This window comes from Oryx dammah, unplaced genomic scaffold (genome assembly GCF_014754425.2).
Source record: "Oryx dammah isolate SB20612 unplaced genomic scaffold, SCBI_Odam_1.1 HiC_scaffold_8, whole genome shotgun sequence".
Classification (NCBI taxonomy): domain Eukaryota; kingdom Metazoa; phylum Chordata; class Mammalia; order Artiodactyla; family Bovidae; genus Oryx; species Oryx dammah.
Genome location: NW_024070192.1, coordinates 27,801,254 through 27,815,524, shown reverse-complemented (window position 1 = coordinate 27,815,524; position 14,271 = coordinate 27,801,254). Strand labels below are relative to the sequence as shown.

Here is a 14,271-nt window from a genome sequence, read left to right as displayed (position 1 = left end):
GGCTTATCCCCGCCTTCCACAACCACAACTTCAGCAAGCTGAAACCCTGCACACAGACCCTCTGCTCAGACCCCTCAGGGGCTCCCTCTGGGCACAGCTGAGAGCCTAGTGGTTCAGGAACCATGGGAGGTGGCCCAGGTAGTGGCTGAAGCCCAGGCCCTGGAACCTTCTACCTAGGTTCCAACCCTGGGCCTGCCACTTTCTACCCCAAGTACCTCAGCTTTCCCATCTGTAAAATGGGGATGACAGTCCCCACCTCCCAGGCGACTGTCAGGATTAAGTCAGTAACTAGCCAAGAGCTCAAAACAGCAGCACGTAACAGGTGCCATGGGAAGCTCAGCGGCCGCTTCTGCTGTTCTGATCTTGCCTGTCTTTTTCCAAGTCCCCCACTCTAACCCCCCAAATGACTTCCAGCTCCCCACACCCCTGAGCCTTTGCATGACTGCTCTCTCCCCCTCAGATGCCTTGACGGGCCCTTAAGGAACCAGCCAGGGACCTTCTCCAGGCTCCCTCAGCACCGGGATGCCTGCTATGGCTCTGACCACGTGTGTTTGTCCACGTCTGTCCACTGGAACCCCACCTCCTGGAAGCATCCTAAGGGTAGTGCCCATGTCTGGTCCTTTCTGGGGTCCCTGGTGTCACCCACACAGCCTGGCACCCGGAAGCCCCAGGAAGTGCTTGTGGGTGAATGGAGGGAGATAATAATGGGGGAGGGCCCTGAACAGTTGATGGCAGTAGAGCCTCCCCCCGAAGCCCCACCTCGAAGCCATAGATGTCCAGGACAGCGATGGACAGCGCGCCCTTCTGTGGGGACACCAGTGCATTGACCCTGGCGATGAGCCAGCTGAAGAGCAATGCGTACAGCACCTTGGCGATGGCATCCCTGGAGCAGAGAGGTGTTGAGGGGGCAGGCACAGTGAGGAGGTGGAGGGCCTCAGGTGGGGCTGTGGCCTCACCTGGCATCCACGGCGCTCTCCACTGTCAGGGGGGTGAAGATCTTCTCTCTCATGGTCTCCTGGGGTGGGGGGGGAGGTGGGCTCTGAGTGACAGTGCGCTGGCCACCAGCTCTGGGAAGTCCCCAGAGAACTGGGCGGGGGCGGGGGTGGAGCAGGGATCGCGGAGCTGGTGTGACCAGTCTCAGGCACAACCAGGGGGCAGGACGCATAACCTCATCCCTCTGCTGCCTGGCTTGCTGGTGGGGTGGGGGCTGCCCCCACCATCAGGGAGACAGGAGCTTGTATAAGCAGAAACACAGTGACGTCAACCTTGGGAAGGGAGAATGGGCAGGGCTGCGGGAGGGACAGGCCCAGCCAGGGGTCAGGGGTGGCTCCCTGGAGCAGGCAATGTCTGTGCTGGGTCTGGAAGGTTGAGTGGGTGTGAAAACGGGAACAGCTATGCAAAGGCCTGGAGGCTGTAACGCCTTTGGGGTCTGAGGTACCCAACTCTGGGCCCAACCCAGAGATGGACAGGAGTGGGAGGCAGGGGAGAGGGGCAGGGGACCCACACAGCATGGGGCATGAAGCGGCCCCAGCCACCAGGGACTCACGGTCACTTTGAAGGTGATGGCCTTCTGCAGGCCCTCGGGGGAGACCTGCAGCAGCTCGGCCACGGCCTGGATCTCCCGGGCGCTCACCACTGAGGCCACCTCCTGTGTGTCCGTCTGCAAAACACCCACAGGAGTGCCTGTTGAGCTAGATGAGCTCTTTATGTAAAATTCATACCAAAAAAGGGAAAGATTGAAGGCAGAAGAAAGGGATGACAGAGGACAAGATGGTTGGATGGTATCACCGACTCAATGGACATGAGTTTGTACAAACTCCAGGAGATAGTGGAGGACAGAGGAGCCTGGCGTGTTGCAGTCCACGGGGTTGCAAAGAGTCAGACACAAGCGATTGAACAACAACAACGTACAAATACGGAAACGAGTGAGAACAGCCAGGAAAATTCTGAAGTAGGAATTCCAGCGACTCTATGAGATAGTAAAACATAGAGTTAGAATAATTAAAACACTGTGGGGTCAGACACATAGTTCATAAACAAATCAATGAAGCACAATAAAAAGTGTGGAATCGGACACAAAAGGACACAGGAATTGAGCATATGATAAATATGTATTTCTCAAGTTGGGAGACTGAATGACCATTAAAAAAAAAAAACAACCTGGGATCCCTACCTTGTACCTTCCTAAGGTAAGTTTCTGATGAACCAGAGATTTAAATGTTTTTAAAAAATCAAACAGAAACCCTAAGAGATCTTGAAAAAAAATTACAGAAAAAGGCTTTTATAATTTTAGAGAGATTATTCTCTAAAAATGATAAAAAGTCTAAAATTTGTATAAGAAAAAACTTGATAAATGAAATTTCTGAAAATAATCCTTAAAATCTCTGTAGCCCCCCCAAAAAAATCTGTAAATAAAGTCAACACATAAATGATAAATCAGAAAATATATCTGCAATTCCTACAGATTTCCTTAACATATATAAAGAGCTCTATATACCAATGAGAAAAAGACGAATAACCCCAAATTGTGGACCAAGCGCTTCCAGCTGTGAGCTGGCAGCTTTCAGCCTCGGGGGCGGGGCAGGGGTGGGGGACGGCCATGTCCTGAGAAAGCTGTCCTGTAGTGCGGCGCCCTCACCTCGTCCTTCTCAAAGTAGACGTTGCCCAGGTGCAGGATGGAGGCCAGGATGCGGAAGATGCTGTCCTGGTCCTCCGCGCTGAAGCCCAGCACCTCCATGGCGGCCAGCAGCCGGCGGAAGTCGTCCGCGTCGCTCTTCCCTGAGATCTCACAGTTCCCACCCTGGGCAAGGTCAGAGTGGGGGTCTAGGACCCTGGGTGGGGGCCTTGGGGTCCCTGCTCTGCCCTGGCCTGCAGCCTGGCCTGAGCTCTCAGCTCTCAATCCACTCCCAGGGGCGAGGGGCTTCGAGCGGCCCCACATGCCAGGCTCTGTGCTGAAGACTCTAAGTACATTCCCTTCACCTAACCCTCACATGCCCTGCAATGCAGAACTATTCTGTCCCCATTTTACAGACAGGAAAGTGAGGCTCTGGAAGGAAGTGTGGTTACTACAGGCCGCTGAGTTCTGTTCCAGGCTCCAGAAAAACTATCAAGTAGGCTGCCCTCACCTTGGTTTTGGATTCCAGTGACACCTGTCCCCCTTGCCACAATGAGACACTGCAAAGGAACTCACCCCCCAAGACCCCAACGCCTTCACTGTCCATCAGGACATGCTCTCTGGGCCCATACAGCATGATGGGGTGGGGGCACCTGGCCAGGGGCCCTCAGACACCTGCTGACACTCACCTGATTCAGGTAGTAGTAGGTCTCGGCCTCCTGAAGGCTGAAGGCCTGCCGGAGCTGGGCAGGCAGCCCAGCCAGAAGCTCATAGAAGATGTGGTAGTTCCTCTCGTTTCTGGCCTACGGAGCGGTGGGTGGGTGCACAGAGGGGAGCCACCCACCAGGGTGACCCCCAGACACACATACAAGCCCAGGTGTACCCGCAAATACACACACACATGGCCTCAGGTGAGACTGGCATCTCTATGTCGACTGACCCCAGCCTGGCATTGGCGGGGCTGGGGGGATCTGGCATGCTGGTGGGAAGGAGTTCTGAGCAGGGTTTAACTTTGGAGAAATAAGCACAAGGTGGAAGGAGCCCCAGGAGCCTTGTGGAGCCCACTTGCTGGTGGGGAGACAGACTCCTGGCAGACCACCAGGAGTCAGGGGAAGTGCTCTGCAAGGAAATGCTGCAGCAGTGGGTGGGCAGGCCTGGTGGGTGGAGGGGCTGCATTTTTACTGGGGGATCTTCCCTGAGCAGGTGGCATGCTGGGGAAGATTCAGAGGTGAGTCAGGGCTTGGCCTGGCAGGTGTCTGGGGGCGAGTGCTCCAGTTACAAAGAACAATTGTGCAAAGGCCCTACAGCAGGATGGTGCCTGGCGTGCTTCCATGACAAGAAGATGGGCCACAGGCTCACATACACACACACACACACAACATACATACAGATACATACACAGATACACAGAGATATACACACACAGAGATACACACATACACACAGATACACACACGCATGCACACACATACACACATGCACAAATGCACACACATACACGGATACATACATGCACATACATACAGACACACACGTACACCTACACATGTACACACATACACACCAGGAGATGGGCCACAGGCTCACATACACACAGACACACAGATACACTGCTCAGCGAGGTGCCAGGCTCCGAGGGTCTGCATGCCCCCCACCTGGACACACAGGCCTGGAGAGCCAGCCCACCTGAAACACGATCCTGGATTTCTCGAGCAGGTACTGGGAGGTTATGGCACCAGAGATCACGCCCCTGGGTGGGTGGGCACAGTTAGGGGTCAGGCTGCACCCGGCACAGTGCACACAGACTCTGTGGGTTCCTTCACCAGCCCACTCACCCTTCCAGAAAGATCTCCACAAACTTCCCGAAGCGGCTGGAGTTGTCGTTCCTGACGGTTTTGGCATTACCAAAGGACTCCAGGAGGGGTGTGGCCTCCAGGATCTGAGCGCCAGAGGACAACGTGGGCATTGTGGGGAGCATGCGGAACCAGCCCAGGTTCCCCTTCGTGAGGGCGGTGGGTTCCCTGAAGGCCCCCGAGGCCGCCCAGGCCCCCTTCCCTGCCTCCTGCTGCCCCACTGCACCACACATGCATGTGCACACACACCCAATACCTTTATCTTCAGGAGCCACCAGGACCGAGGAGGAGGAGAGGGGCAAGAACAGAAGTGGGTCACCTACAGGACTGACCGGCTCCCCCAGGATGTGGGGTGCCTCGAATCATAGAGGGACTGGCCAAGCCCTCCAACTCCTTGGCGGGCAGGAGAGTCGCCAGGTGAGAGCAGACCCCTGAGCCTCGGAGACCCAGGTGTCTTGGCTTAGAGACCAAGGTGTGGTCCCAGGCTGGGGGCTCTGAGGATGTCTTTGTGCCCCAGCGTCCTGAAAGGGCCTCCTTCCTGCCCCGCCTAGCTCCCACCTGGGGTTCTCTGCATCGTGAGTGAGGTCCTGCCTCCACCCCCCATAGCTCCCACCCCTTGGGCTGGAAGGCCTGGCACAGCCCAGCCTCGTCTCCTGCCCCTCCCTCGATCTGCCCAACACTACAGTCCCCTTGACTGTGCCTGCGTCAGCCGCTGGGTGTTAGAGTTCTGTTCCCCTGCAGCCCTCAGCCCTTCCCTGCGCCCCTGTCTCCTGCTGGAACATCAGCCCCACGGGCAGAAATCTGTCTGCACGTGCCTGGTGCCCAGCGTCCACAGAAGACCTGGCACTTAGGAGGCCCTCTATAAACATCTGCAAGGGGGCTTCCCTGGAGGTCCAGTGGTTAGGACTCTATGCTTCCACTGAAAGGGGCACGGATTCAATCCCTGGTTGGGGAACTAAGATTCCCGTGTGCCACACATTGCAGCCAAAAAAAAAAAGAATCTGCTGAATGGATGAAATAGGGGTTAAAGAGCAGAGCCACCAGGGCATAGCAAATTACAGTGCCCACTCTTAGTAAGCAGCTACTGCATGCCAAACCCTTCGTCCCAATTACAACATCGTTAATGATCCTACGAGGTAGATGCTAGTATCAGCCATTTACAGATCAGGGAGCTGAGGCTGGGAGAGGTGTGCTGTGTGCCCGGTACTCCAGGGTCAGAAGAGTGAGGACCCACAGCTGGAGCTTGGTGGTGTAGGCAGTGTTTTCTCTGGCTGTACTGTTTCCTTGGGATGAACTCTCAGGTGAAGCAGGAGGGCCCGGGGTACACAGAAGTGACACCTGTTATCCTGGCAACCGGGCCAGTTCCCTGCACTCACAGTCTAGTTTGGTCCTAGAAATATTGTTCATTGCACAGAGGAGTGGACTGAGGCCCAGAGAGGTCTGGGGGCCAGCCTGGGGGTGCTCCAGGAGTCAGGATCCACCTGGGCTTGGGCCTGTACTATCCCTTAGTCTGGGTGCCCCTTGAGGGCATCTGGAGTGAGTCCTCCTCCTGGTGCCTGGCATGAGGCAGGCACGCAGCTCTCCTCAGTGTCCCAGCACCTCCTGCCTGCAGCCCCCACATTCGGGCCAGTCCTGCCTCCTTCACGACCATGAAGCTGAGGCCAGGCGGGAAGTGTGGATGGCGCCCCTGGCCCACACAGCCTCTATTTGGGCCACTCCAGGAAGCTGGAACACAGGAGGACATGAGCAGGAAGGAAATCCCAGGGAGGGCAGGCAGAAAGAGCCCCCAGTCCTACGAGCCCTCCCTGTGCATCCCTGGGTGCTGGGCTGGGGGAGATGGACAGACCACGCAGCTGAGAGATGGATGCACCTGCCGTGTGATGCCCCGCTTCTGACTCATGGCCGCCAGGTAGCGCAGAATCAGCTTCGTGGCCTCAGTTTTTCCCGAGCCGCTCTCTCCGCTGCCCAGGCAAAGGAGCAGAGTGAGCTGCCATCTGCTCACAGTGCCCTCCCCCGGGCTCCTCTGACCCCGCCATGACACAGGAGGACACGGTAGGAGGCTGGTCCCCAGCCCCACCCCTGCTCACCTGATAATTATGCACTGGTTCTGTTTGGCATCGAGCATTTTGGCGAAGGCGAGATTTGCGACTGCGAAGAGGTGGCTGGAGAGACAGGCCAAAGGGTTCCTGGGCAGGCCTTGCCCTATGCCCCCAAACCACCCAGTGGGCGGGCAGGGGGCACCTCTGCCCAGCCAAGTGGCCAGTCCTGCTCCACTCCCACTCCTAGGAGAATGTTCCTGCAAGGCTCCCTGTCCAGAACTGAGCCTGCAGCTCTGCAGAACAGTGGCCTGCAGCCCAGAGGAGGCTATGGCCAGGCTTGGGTGGAGGCTGTTGGGCCGCCCACCACCACCTGCCCCGACCCCCAGCTCAGACAGGGCCCCAGGAGACCCCAGGCTCTCCCCTCTCCCAGACCCAGGAACACTCACGGGGGGTTGTCGGCCAGGGCCCGCCCGCTGTACTGCTGCACCTGCTCTGGCCCGTAAATTCCAAACATCTGGTACGGGTTCACTGACACCAGGATGCTGCCGATGTACGTCTGCTGGGCAGAGAGCGGCCTCAGCGCCTGTCCGCATCCCTCCCTTCCCTACTCCTGGAGTCGGGATCCCTGTTTTGTGGGGACAGATGCCTGGCTGCCTGGCCCTGGTGCCTACACCTTGGCCCCTGACAGTCTGATGGGTCATCTGCTCTGGTGGTGGCGTGTCGGGCACTGACCAGGCTGAGGCCAGAGAAGGCTGGAGTGAGCGAAGCCCCACAGCCACGACGCTGCAAGGGTGGCCATGACAGCTGCTGCCTGCTTCATTCATTCACAGGTGGGGCCGCCCCCGACTGCCTCTTCTGGAACCTGGGTCTCAGGAAGCTTTAATCCACTGGACCCCTGGTGGGGGGGTCACATACTTCTGGGTTCCCTGCCTCCAGGTCTCTGCTCCTGGCACCCACGATTTTCAGACTCTGTATCTAGGGCTTTAGATGCTAGTGCTCCCAGCTCTTGCATGCTATGCCTGAATAGTAGAAACTCCAGTCTGGGGTAGGCAGGAGAAATCCATGCTGTCCAAAGCAGCCCCAGGAGTCGGCACAGCCCTCAGATCCCAGCCCAGGGAGGGGCCAGCCCCAGGCCTTACATAGATGAGGTTCCGTTCAAATCTGGTCTTGAGGTTGGCCAGCACGGTGGTCTCCTGGAGGTCTCTGCAAAGGCATGGAGAGGGGCAGTCAGGGGCCACCTTCCCCTCAGGGCAGGGCCTTCGTCAGAGAGGTTAGAGTTCAAGTCCCATCTCTGACACCAACAGTGATGCCTTGGGCAAGTTACTTAACCTCTCTGTGCCTCAGTTTTTCCATCTGTCCAATGGGCATAACAATCACTGTCCCCATGTCTCCGAGGTGGGGATACTCTCAGGTAGCAGATGTAAGGGCTGTCCCCATGGTTGGATAATGATTTTGACCAGCACAGCCTTCACTCTGGGGTACCTCCGCTGTGCCGGCACCCCACAACAGCCTCCCCACATCCTGCAGGTGAGAAACCACGGCAGAGAGGCTGAGTAACCGCCTGGGCCCAGCCGGTAAAAGCCAGGGCTGGGGTCTGGACACAGCCCCTCCAAATTGTCAGGCTTTTGTGACACTGCCTGACCCTCGCTTTGCAGAGGAGGAAATGTTCTGGGAGGTGAGGGGGGCCTGGGCAAGAGGCGGTGCTCTGGCTGGGAGCACAGTGACCACGGCGAGCACTCACTCAAGCTGCGTCATGTCCTCCACGCCGTCCTCCTGCTGCTGCTCGCGGAGCTGCGTGGATGGCAGGTTGCGGATGGAGTGCATCTGGAGGAGACACCAGCGGTCAGCCGTGTGTGCGCTCCCGGCCCCCATGGCCTGGACACGACCAGGACCCACTCGCGTTTCAGGAGAGGGAACCCTGAGGCCAGGTTGGGTGGGTCCTGCGGGACCCCCGCCTCGGAGCGCAACCGTTAGTCCAGGGACCCACATCTGGCCTCAGTGCTCCCACACGTTCCCAAGGGTCCTGCCCAGGAGGTGAGCACATGCCTGTAGGAGCAAGGCCTCCTGCCTCACATGCTCCTGGGGCTGACCCTCTTCTCCATGGTGATGCCCAAGTTGGCTTATGTAATGACTAGCATCCATGTCTGCTGCCTGGGGCCCTTTGAAGGATGAGGACTTTCCCATTTGACACCATATCCTGTGACCAGCGCTGAGCAAACTCAGAGCCATGCACACAGACCCAGGCTCAGTACTGCCTGCCACTCAGGCTCTCTCCCAGCCCCCGCAGTCTTGCAGGGTTCCTGCGGACATGCATGCCACCCTGTGGTCCATGGATGGGGGCACACACATGCAGCATACACTCTCAACTTCCATTTGACAGTTTCTCCTGTGTCCCGTGTCCCCACATCTGGGGGTCTCAAAATAAAAGTCCCAATGCCCCCTCTGGGTGGCAGGGCCTCCTCTGTGCACATCTAGTGTGCACACTGGACCTGAGGATGCCATGTCTGCCTGGGCCATGGCACATGCACTCATGTGCTCTCCGTGTTTGGCTGTGCTGTGCCTGAGCACATGTCCCAGGGCTGCACGTGACCCGTGTAACTGAGAGCACACCTGGGCACCCGCCTTTCTTGCCTCTTGAAACCAGCCCTCACCCCTCCATCCCTGAGAGGTGAGGAAAGGGGACACCGGGAGGCAGCCCTCGTGCTAAGTAGGGCACAGCAGGTATCACCCCAGAGGCCCTGGCCTCCTGCCCACCCACCTGCCCAGGTGCGCCAGCCACTCACATATTCCAGGGTGAGGAGGGCCCAGGCATCCTTGCCCCTCACCCCTGGGCGCCTCGTTCCCCGCTCCCGCAATGCTGCGGCCCACACGGCACGGGGAACCCGCCGCCGGGGCCAGGGACCCCCCAGCAGCCAGGCCGCCCCAGTCGCCATGGCTGGGCCACTGGCTGCCCACTCCACCAGGCCCCGTCTGCGGAGACTGAGAAACACACGCGGACACTGCATGCCCCGCCTACCCCAGGGGTTCCCGGGGGAGGCTCCAGTGACTACCCGCCTCCACTGAAGGCTGCCAGCATGGAGCTCGCTTTCCGCCTCAAGTGTGGCAACCAAGCATGGACTTGGCACCCCTCAGACAAACTGCCTGCCCCACACCCTACAGGGGCCCAGACAGACTCCTGGCTCAGCGTGAAACACTGTGTGATCCCTGGGTCTTGGTACCTGCCTGCCCTGTGCAGTAAAGAGGCTGGAAGCCTGGGTCCTAAGCCCTCACATTCAGACAGTCCAGTGCCCTGCAGCCCAGGAGACTGTCCTTAAGCAGGAGCCCCCAAGAGAGCAAAGACCCCAGTTTGGCAAGAGGAAGATCATGTATGTGAATGGAGGTGGGACAGGGTGGTAGGCAAGGTCTGTAGTTTTGTGCTCAGCCAAGATCTCTGCAGGGAGCTGGGGGTGAATGTGCCATCCAGGTCGGACAAGGACGGGGCTGCTTGAAGCCCAGGATGGACAAGATCCCTTTCTCCACATGACCTGCAAGGAGTTTCTGGCATCTCTGTCCTCTGCTTGCCTGTGCCAGGCATCCAGCCCCTCATTTAATCCTCCAGAAGCCCCAAGAGGCTGTTCTTTCCAAGCTGTTCTTTCCATCTTACAGATGGGAAAACCAAGGCCCAAGCAGGCAGCCGCTCTCCAAGGTCCTGAGAATGTCTCCTGCCCTGTTTCCCAGGAAGGAACCCCAAGCCCTCCCTCTGACCTGTGCCCCCATACCTTGCTCCACAAGCCTTTGGTGCCAGCCTCTTCCGAGGGGCCCCTATGGGGCAAGCCAGCAGCTCCAGGGCCCAGGTGACAGGACAGGGGGCGGGTGGGTACTTGCAGCTGGGGTTGGTGGGCCTCCGCAGGCAGCCAGAGGCGGGACCAGAGCAGACTCCAGGCTCTTGGCCTGGGGATGGGCTCTGGCTCCTGGGTCAGCTGGACAGGGGGCTGCAGAGGGGCAGGACCAGCTCGCTGGAAGGAGCTCAGCTTCTGTATATGAGGCATGACCACTGCAAAACGCCCAGGATTTGCCTGGAACCGTTCACCTGCCTTGGGCAGGGATCCCAGGGCCCCCTTGGGCGCCAAGGGGGCTGGGGCACTGGGCAGTGTCCCCCACCGGCGCCATAGTGGCCATGTGGCTCTCATCTGGTCAGAAGCAGCCAGCGAGTTGGAGAGACTGAGCCTCAGTGCTTTCCGATCTGAGGGGACATCCCTGGAGGGTGTTGGGGCTGGGGGCTCAGGCTCTGTTGGTGTCTGGGCGTCCCCTGGGCAGGCCTCTTCTTCAGGTTTCTTGGGGCTGGGGCTGGCTGATTCGGTCAGCTGTCCAGGTCCTGGGTCCTGGTGTCTCCCCAGGAAAACGCAGGTCGAGTCAGAGGCTAGGTCTTCAGCCTGGAGAGCAGGGGAGGGCACTGGGCCCCCGTGCTGGAGGAAGGAGCTCGAGGGCACAGGGGGTGGCCTGGAGAAGCCACGCAGGCTGCCAAGGCCTCCGGGCCAGGGTGAGGGTGGGCGCTGGGTGGTAGGCATGTCCACATCCCAGCTCGGGGCCAGCGGGGGCACTGTCCAGGGTGTTTCTGAGTCCTCGGGCTCGCCCTGGCTCTCTGGGCGCTCAGGAGCAGCAGAAGCCGCATGCCAAGACCCAGGCCCCTGCGGTAGCAGGAAGGGCTGGCGGGGCCGGGGCTTTACGGCCCTGGTGGGCGGCTCACTGAGGCGGCGCCACGTGCGCGGGAGGCGCGAGGGCAGGTTGAGCGAGCGGTGCCGCGGGCCGGAACCCAGCAGAGGGGGCGGTGAAGGCGGCCGCGGGGGGCCCAGCAAAGGTGAGTGGAGTGTGCCAGGGCGTGGTGAGGCTCGGCATGGGGATGGGGGCTCCCGCAGCGAGTGGGGACGGCGGGGAGGTGGCGAGAAGGGCGGCCTGAAGGGGACAGCGCGGATGGAGGGCTGGGGGGACAGGGGCCCCAGGGGCGAGCAGTAGCCCAAACCAGGCCGGCTCCTCAGTGAGGGTTGGGGTGAGGGTCCAGGGAAGCCGAAGGCAGCCCCCCAGTGGCGAGAGCCCCTGAAGGATGGCCGGGGTCCGGGGAAGGCCAGTGGGTCTGGGAGCCCCTCAGGGATCAGGGGTGGGGGCTCTGCCAAGGCCCGCCAGCTGGCCTGGGGTGCGAGGGGCACGTGAGCTGGCGCGGCCCAGGGTGGCGGGTGCAGGCGGAGGGAGCTGTAGGGCGAGATGGCTGGAGGCAAGCCTGCGGCCCGGCCGAGGGGCGGGGCGAGGGTTGGGGTGGGCGGTGGGCTGGGGCTGGGGCTGGGGCGCAGACGAGAGGTGCGCGGCGGGGTCGCAGGGGGGTGGGAGTTGTTGTTGTTGCGCGCGCGTGCTTGCGCCCTGCGCAGCACGATGGGCGTGCTGGGCCGCTCGGAGTCCATGCCCGCCAGTTTGTAGCCGAAGCGCTTGTAAGCCGCCTCCCTGACCGCCGGGACTCGCGCCTGGGCCTTCCGGCTGCCTCTGAGCCGCGGGATGGGCTCCTTTTCCGACAGGGTGTTTTTGAGGAACCGCGCCAGCGAGGTGGCCGGGCGTGGTGCGTGGCGGCCGAAGTTAGGGCTGAAGCCCAGGCCCCGGGGGCCGCCGAAGGCCGAGAGGGCGCGCTGGAGGTGGCGCTGGCGCGACGTGAGGAAGCCCCAGAAGGGGTGGCCATAAGGGCCCGGGGGCAAGGGCGGCATTTCGTCCTCTTCCTCGTCTTCATCTGCATCCCCCAGGGGCAGAGGGATGTCCAGGGAGGGCGGCAAGGGCACCTCCAACTTCTCCTTCCCGAACAGCTTCACTTGGGGCCGCGGGAAGAGGCGGAACCTGCGGATGAGGGACAGCTTGGACCTAGCAGGCTTGTCCATGCCCTGCTGCTCAAAGAAGGCGGCACTGGGCAGGCGAAAGGAGGTGGCCGGCTGTTCGCTGCCCGCCTCCTCGGGTTCCTCCAGCTCCGCTATGTCATCCATCGGGTGGGCGTATGGGTTGTGGGGTGACAGAATGGGAGGAGGCACCCACGGGTATGCGAAGGCCGACTGCTGGGGCGGAAGATAGGGCCCTTCGGCGGGGTAGACTGCCTGGGCCCCACCGTAGGTGCCTTCCGCGAAGGGGACACCGTAGGGCTGCGCGTAGGGATCCAGGTGGGGCGCAGCATACGGGAGCTCGTAGGCCAGGTCGTAGGGTGGGTACGGCGGGTAGAGCGCCTCGGGCGGGGCGTAGGTCTCCGGGTAGTAACTTTGCGGGTGCACCTCCCCCGCGTAGGCGTCGTAGTAGCTGTAGGGAGACGCGAACGCCGACGGGGGCGCGTAGGGGGGCTCGTAGTCGTCGTAGCCGTAGCCGAAGGTGTAGTCGGGGTAGAAGGAGCCGCTGTAGTAGTCAGGGCCATAGTAGTCGTAGGGGTCCTCGGGCAGGTACCGGTGCGCGTAGTCGTAGGGCGGCCAGGCTGGGCCATGGGGGCCATAGGCGCCCTGGAGGGGCTCCTGTTCCTCCTCGTACCGGTACAACGATTGCTGGTCGTAGTAGTCATCGCCCTCGCGGTGGTAGTCGTAGTATTCGCCCAGGTCCTGGAAGCCCTCAAGCCCGTACAGCGACCTGCGGGAGCCCGAGTGCCGGAACGGGGCCTCGTCCTCAAAGGGCAGGAAGCCCACGGGCTCGCCCGACGCGTAGATGCTGTGGGCGCGCGGGAACCGACGCAGGCGGCCCCCCGGCCGCAAGATCTCAGCGCCCGACGGGAAGGGCAGCTTGCGCGAGCCCACGCGGGAGCCGGAGCGGTCCAGCCAGGCATCTAGCGTGGCCTGCGTGCTGCCCGACTCCTCGGCCTTCTTGATGAGGAACTTCTTAGTGAGCCAGTTGATGGCTGTGGACGCCTTGCTGAGCGACTGGGCACGCGGGCGCAGGCGGCCGTAGCCCCGCCGTCCGGGGAAGCGGATCACCATGAAAGATGGCTTCTTGCCCTTCATGGCGCGCTTCTTCTTGCCAACGCGCATCTGCGTCATGAGCTTCGACGTGGATTTGAGCACCGTGCGCGCCTTCTTCTTGCGTTTGGTCTTCTGGGGGCCTTTGTGGAGGCCCCAGAAGAAGGCTGACGCGCTCCGGAACTGGCCCTTCTTGGAGATCTTGGGCGTGCGGTCTCGAAATCCCATGAACAGTCGTGACGTCCCCTTCAGGCTCCGCTTGGGCTTCTCCGGCTCCGGAGCCTTCTTCCCCTTCTTCCCTTTCTTGGCTTTCTTCTCATCTTCATCTTCCTTTGCCATGGTGGTCACCTGCTCCCTCCCAGATCGTCTGGTGTCACAAGCTCAGGATCTTGGGGACACGGGGACTTGCCGAGTGTCCTGCCTGTGGCTGGACATGCAGCCTCCTTTGACTCAGAGCAGCTGGGACCAGCCCTGTGGCCTGGGAAGGTTCAGCCAAGCTCCTTCTGGCCAGGACCAGGATTTCAAGGGGGCACATTCATAATTCATCTCCTCCGGGCTCCGCCTAGAGTTTCACCCTCAAGGCTGGTGGAAAGTGCCTGGGTGTTTACTGGAAGTTGGGGAGGCCTGGGAGGCCCGTGCTGGGGCGACAACTTGGCCTTACAGTCTCCACAGGGACAACCTTGCTGACCCCAGTTGAGCCCTCCCCAAGCTTCTGCCGACCCACCCACAGCAGCGAGTGCTTGGGTCAACTGGGCCCCAGAGATGGGGAGCCTCCTGGCTAAACCACACAGCAAGTCGGTTCTGGGCTACAAATGGAGCCCCAT

General features: G+C 60.7%; 1 protein-coding gene across 1 annotated transcript in view; it reads right to left on the bottom strand.

Annotated features, from left to right (window-relative positions):
• The window catches only part of MYO15A (myosin XVA), a 45,984-nt gene extending 32,198 nt beyond the window's left edge, over nt 1-13,786 (bottom strand). Inside the window, exons 1-14 of the mRNA XM_040245820.1 lie at nt 10,265-13,786; nt 8,248-8,330; nt 7,646-7,709; nt 6,953-7,062; nt 6,555-6,629; nt 6,338-6,428; nt 4,724-4,729; nt 4,450-4,553; nt 4,301-4,364; nt 3,304-3,417; nt 2,639-2,800; nt 1,547-1,660; nt 957-1,015; nt 760-883 (exon numbers count right to left, since the gene is read on the bottom strand). Coding sequence (XP_040101754.1) covers nt 760-883; nt 957-1,015; nt 1,547-1,660; nt 2,639-2,800; nt 3,304-3,417; nt 4,301-4,364; nt 4,450-4,553; nt 4,724-4,729; nt 6,338-6,428; nt 6,555-6,629; nt 6,953-7,062; nt 7,646-7,709; nt 8,248-8,330; nt 10,265-13,786 — 4,692 coding nt within the window. The remainder of the gene's footprint in view (nt 1-759; nt 884-956; nt 1,016-1,546; nt 1,661-2,638; nt 2,801-3,303; nt 3,418-4,300; nt 4,365-4,449; nt 4,554-4,723; nt 4,730-6,337; nt 6,429-6,554; nt 6,630-6,952; nt 7,063-7,645; nt 7,710-8,247; nt 8,331-10,264) is intronic.
• Between the last annotated feature and the right edge of the window lie 485 nt (nt 13,787-14,271).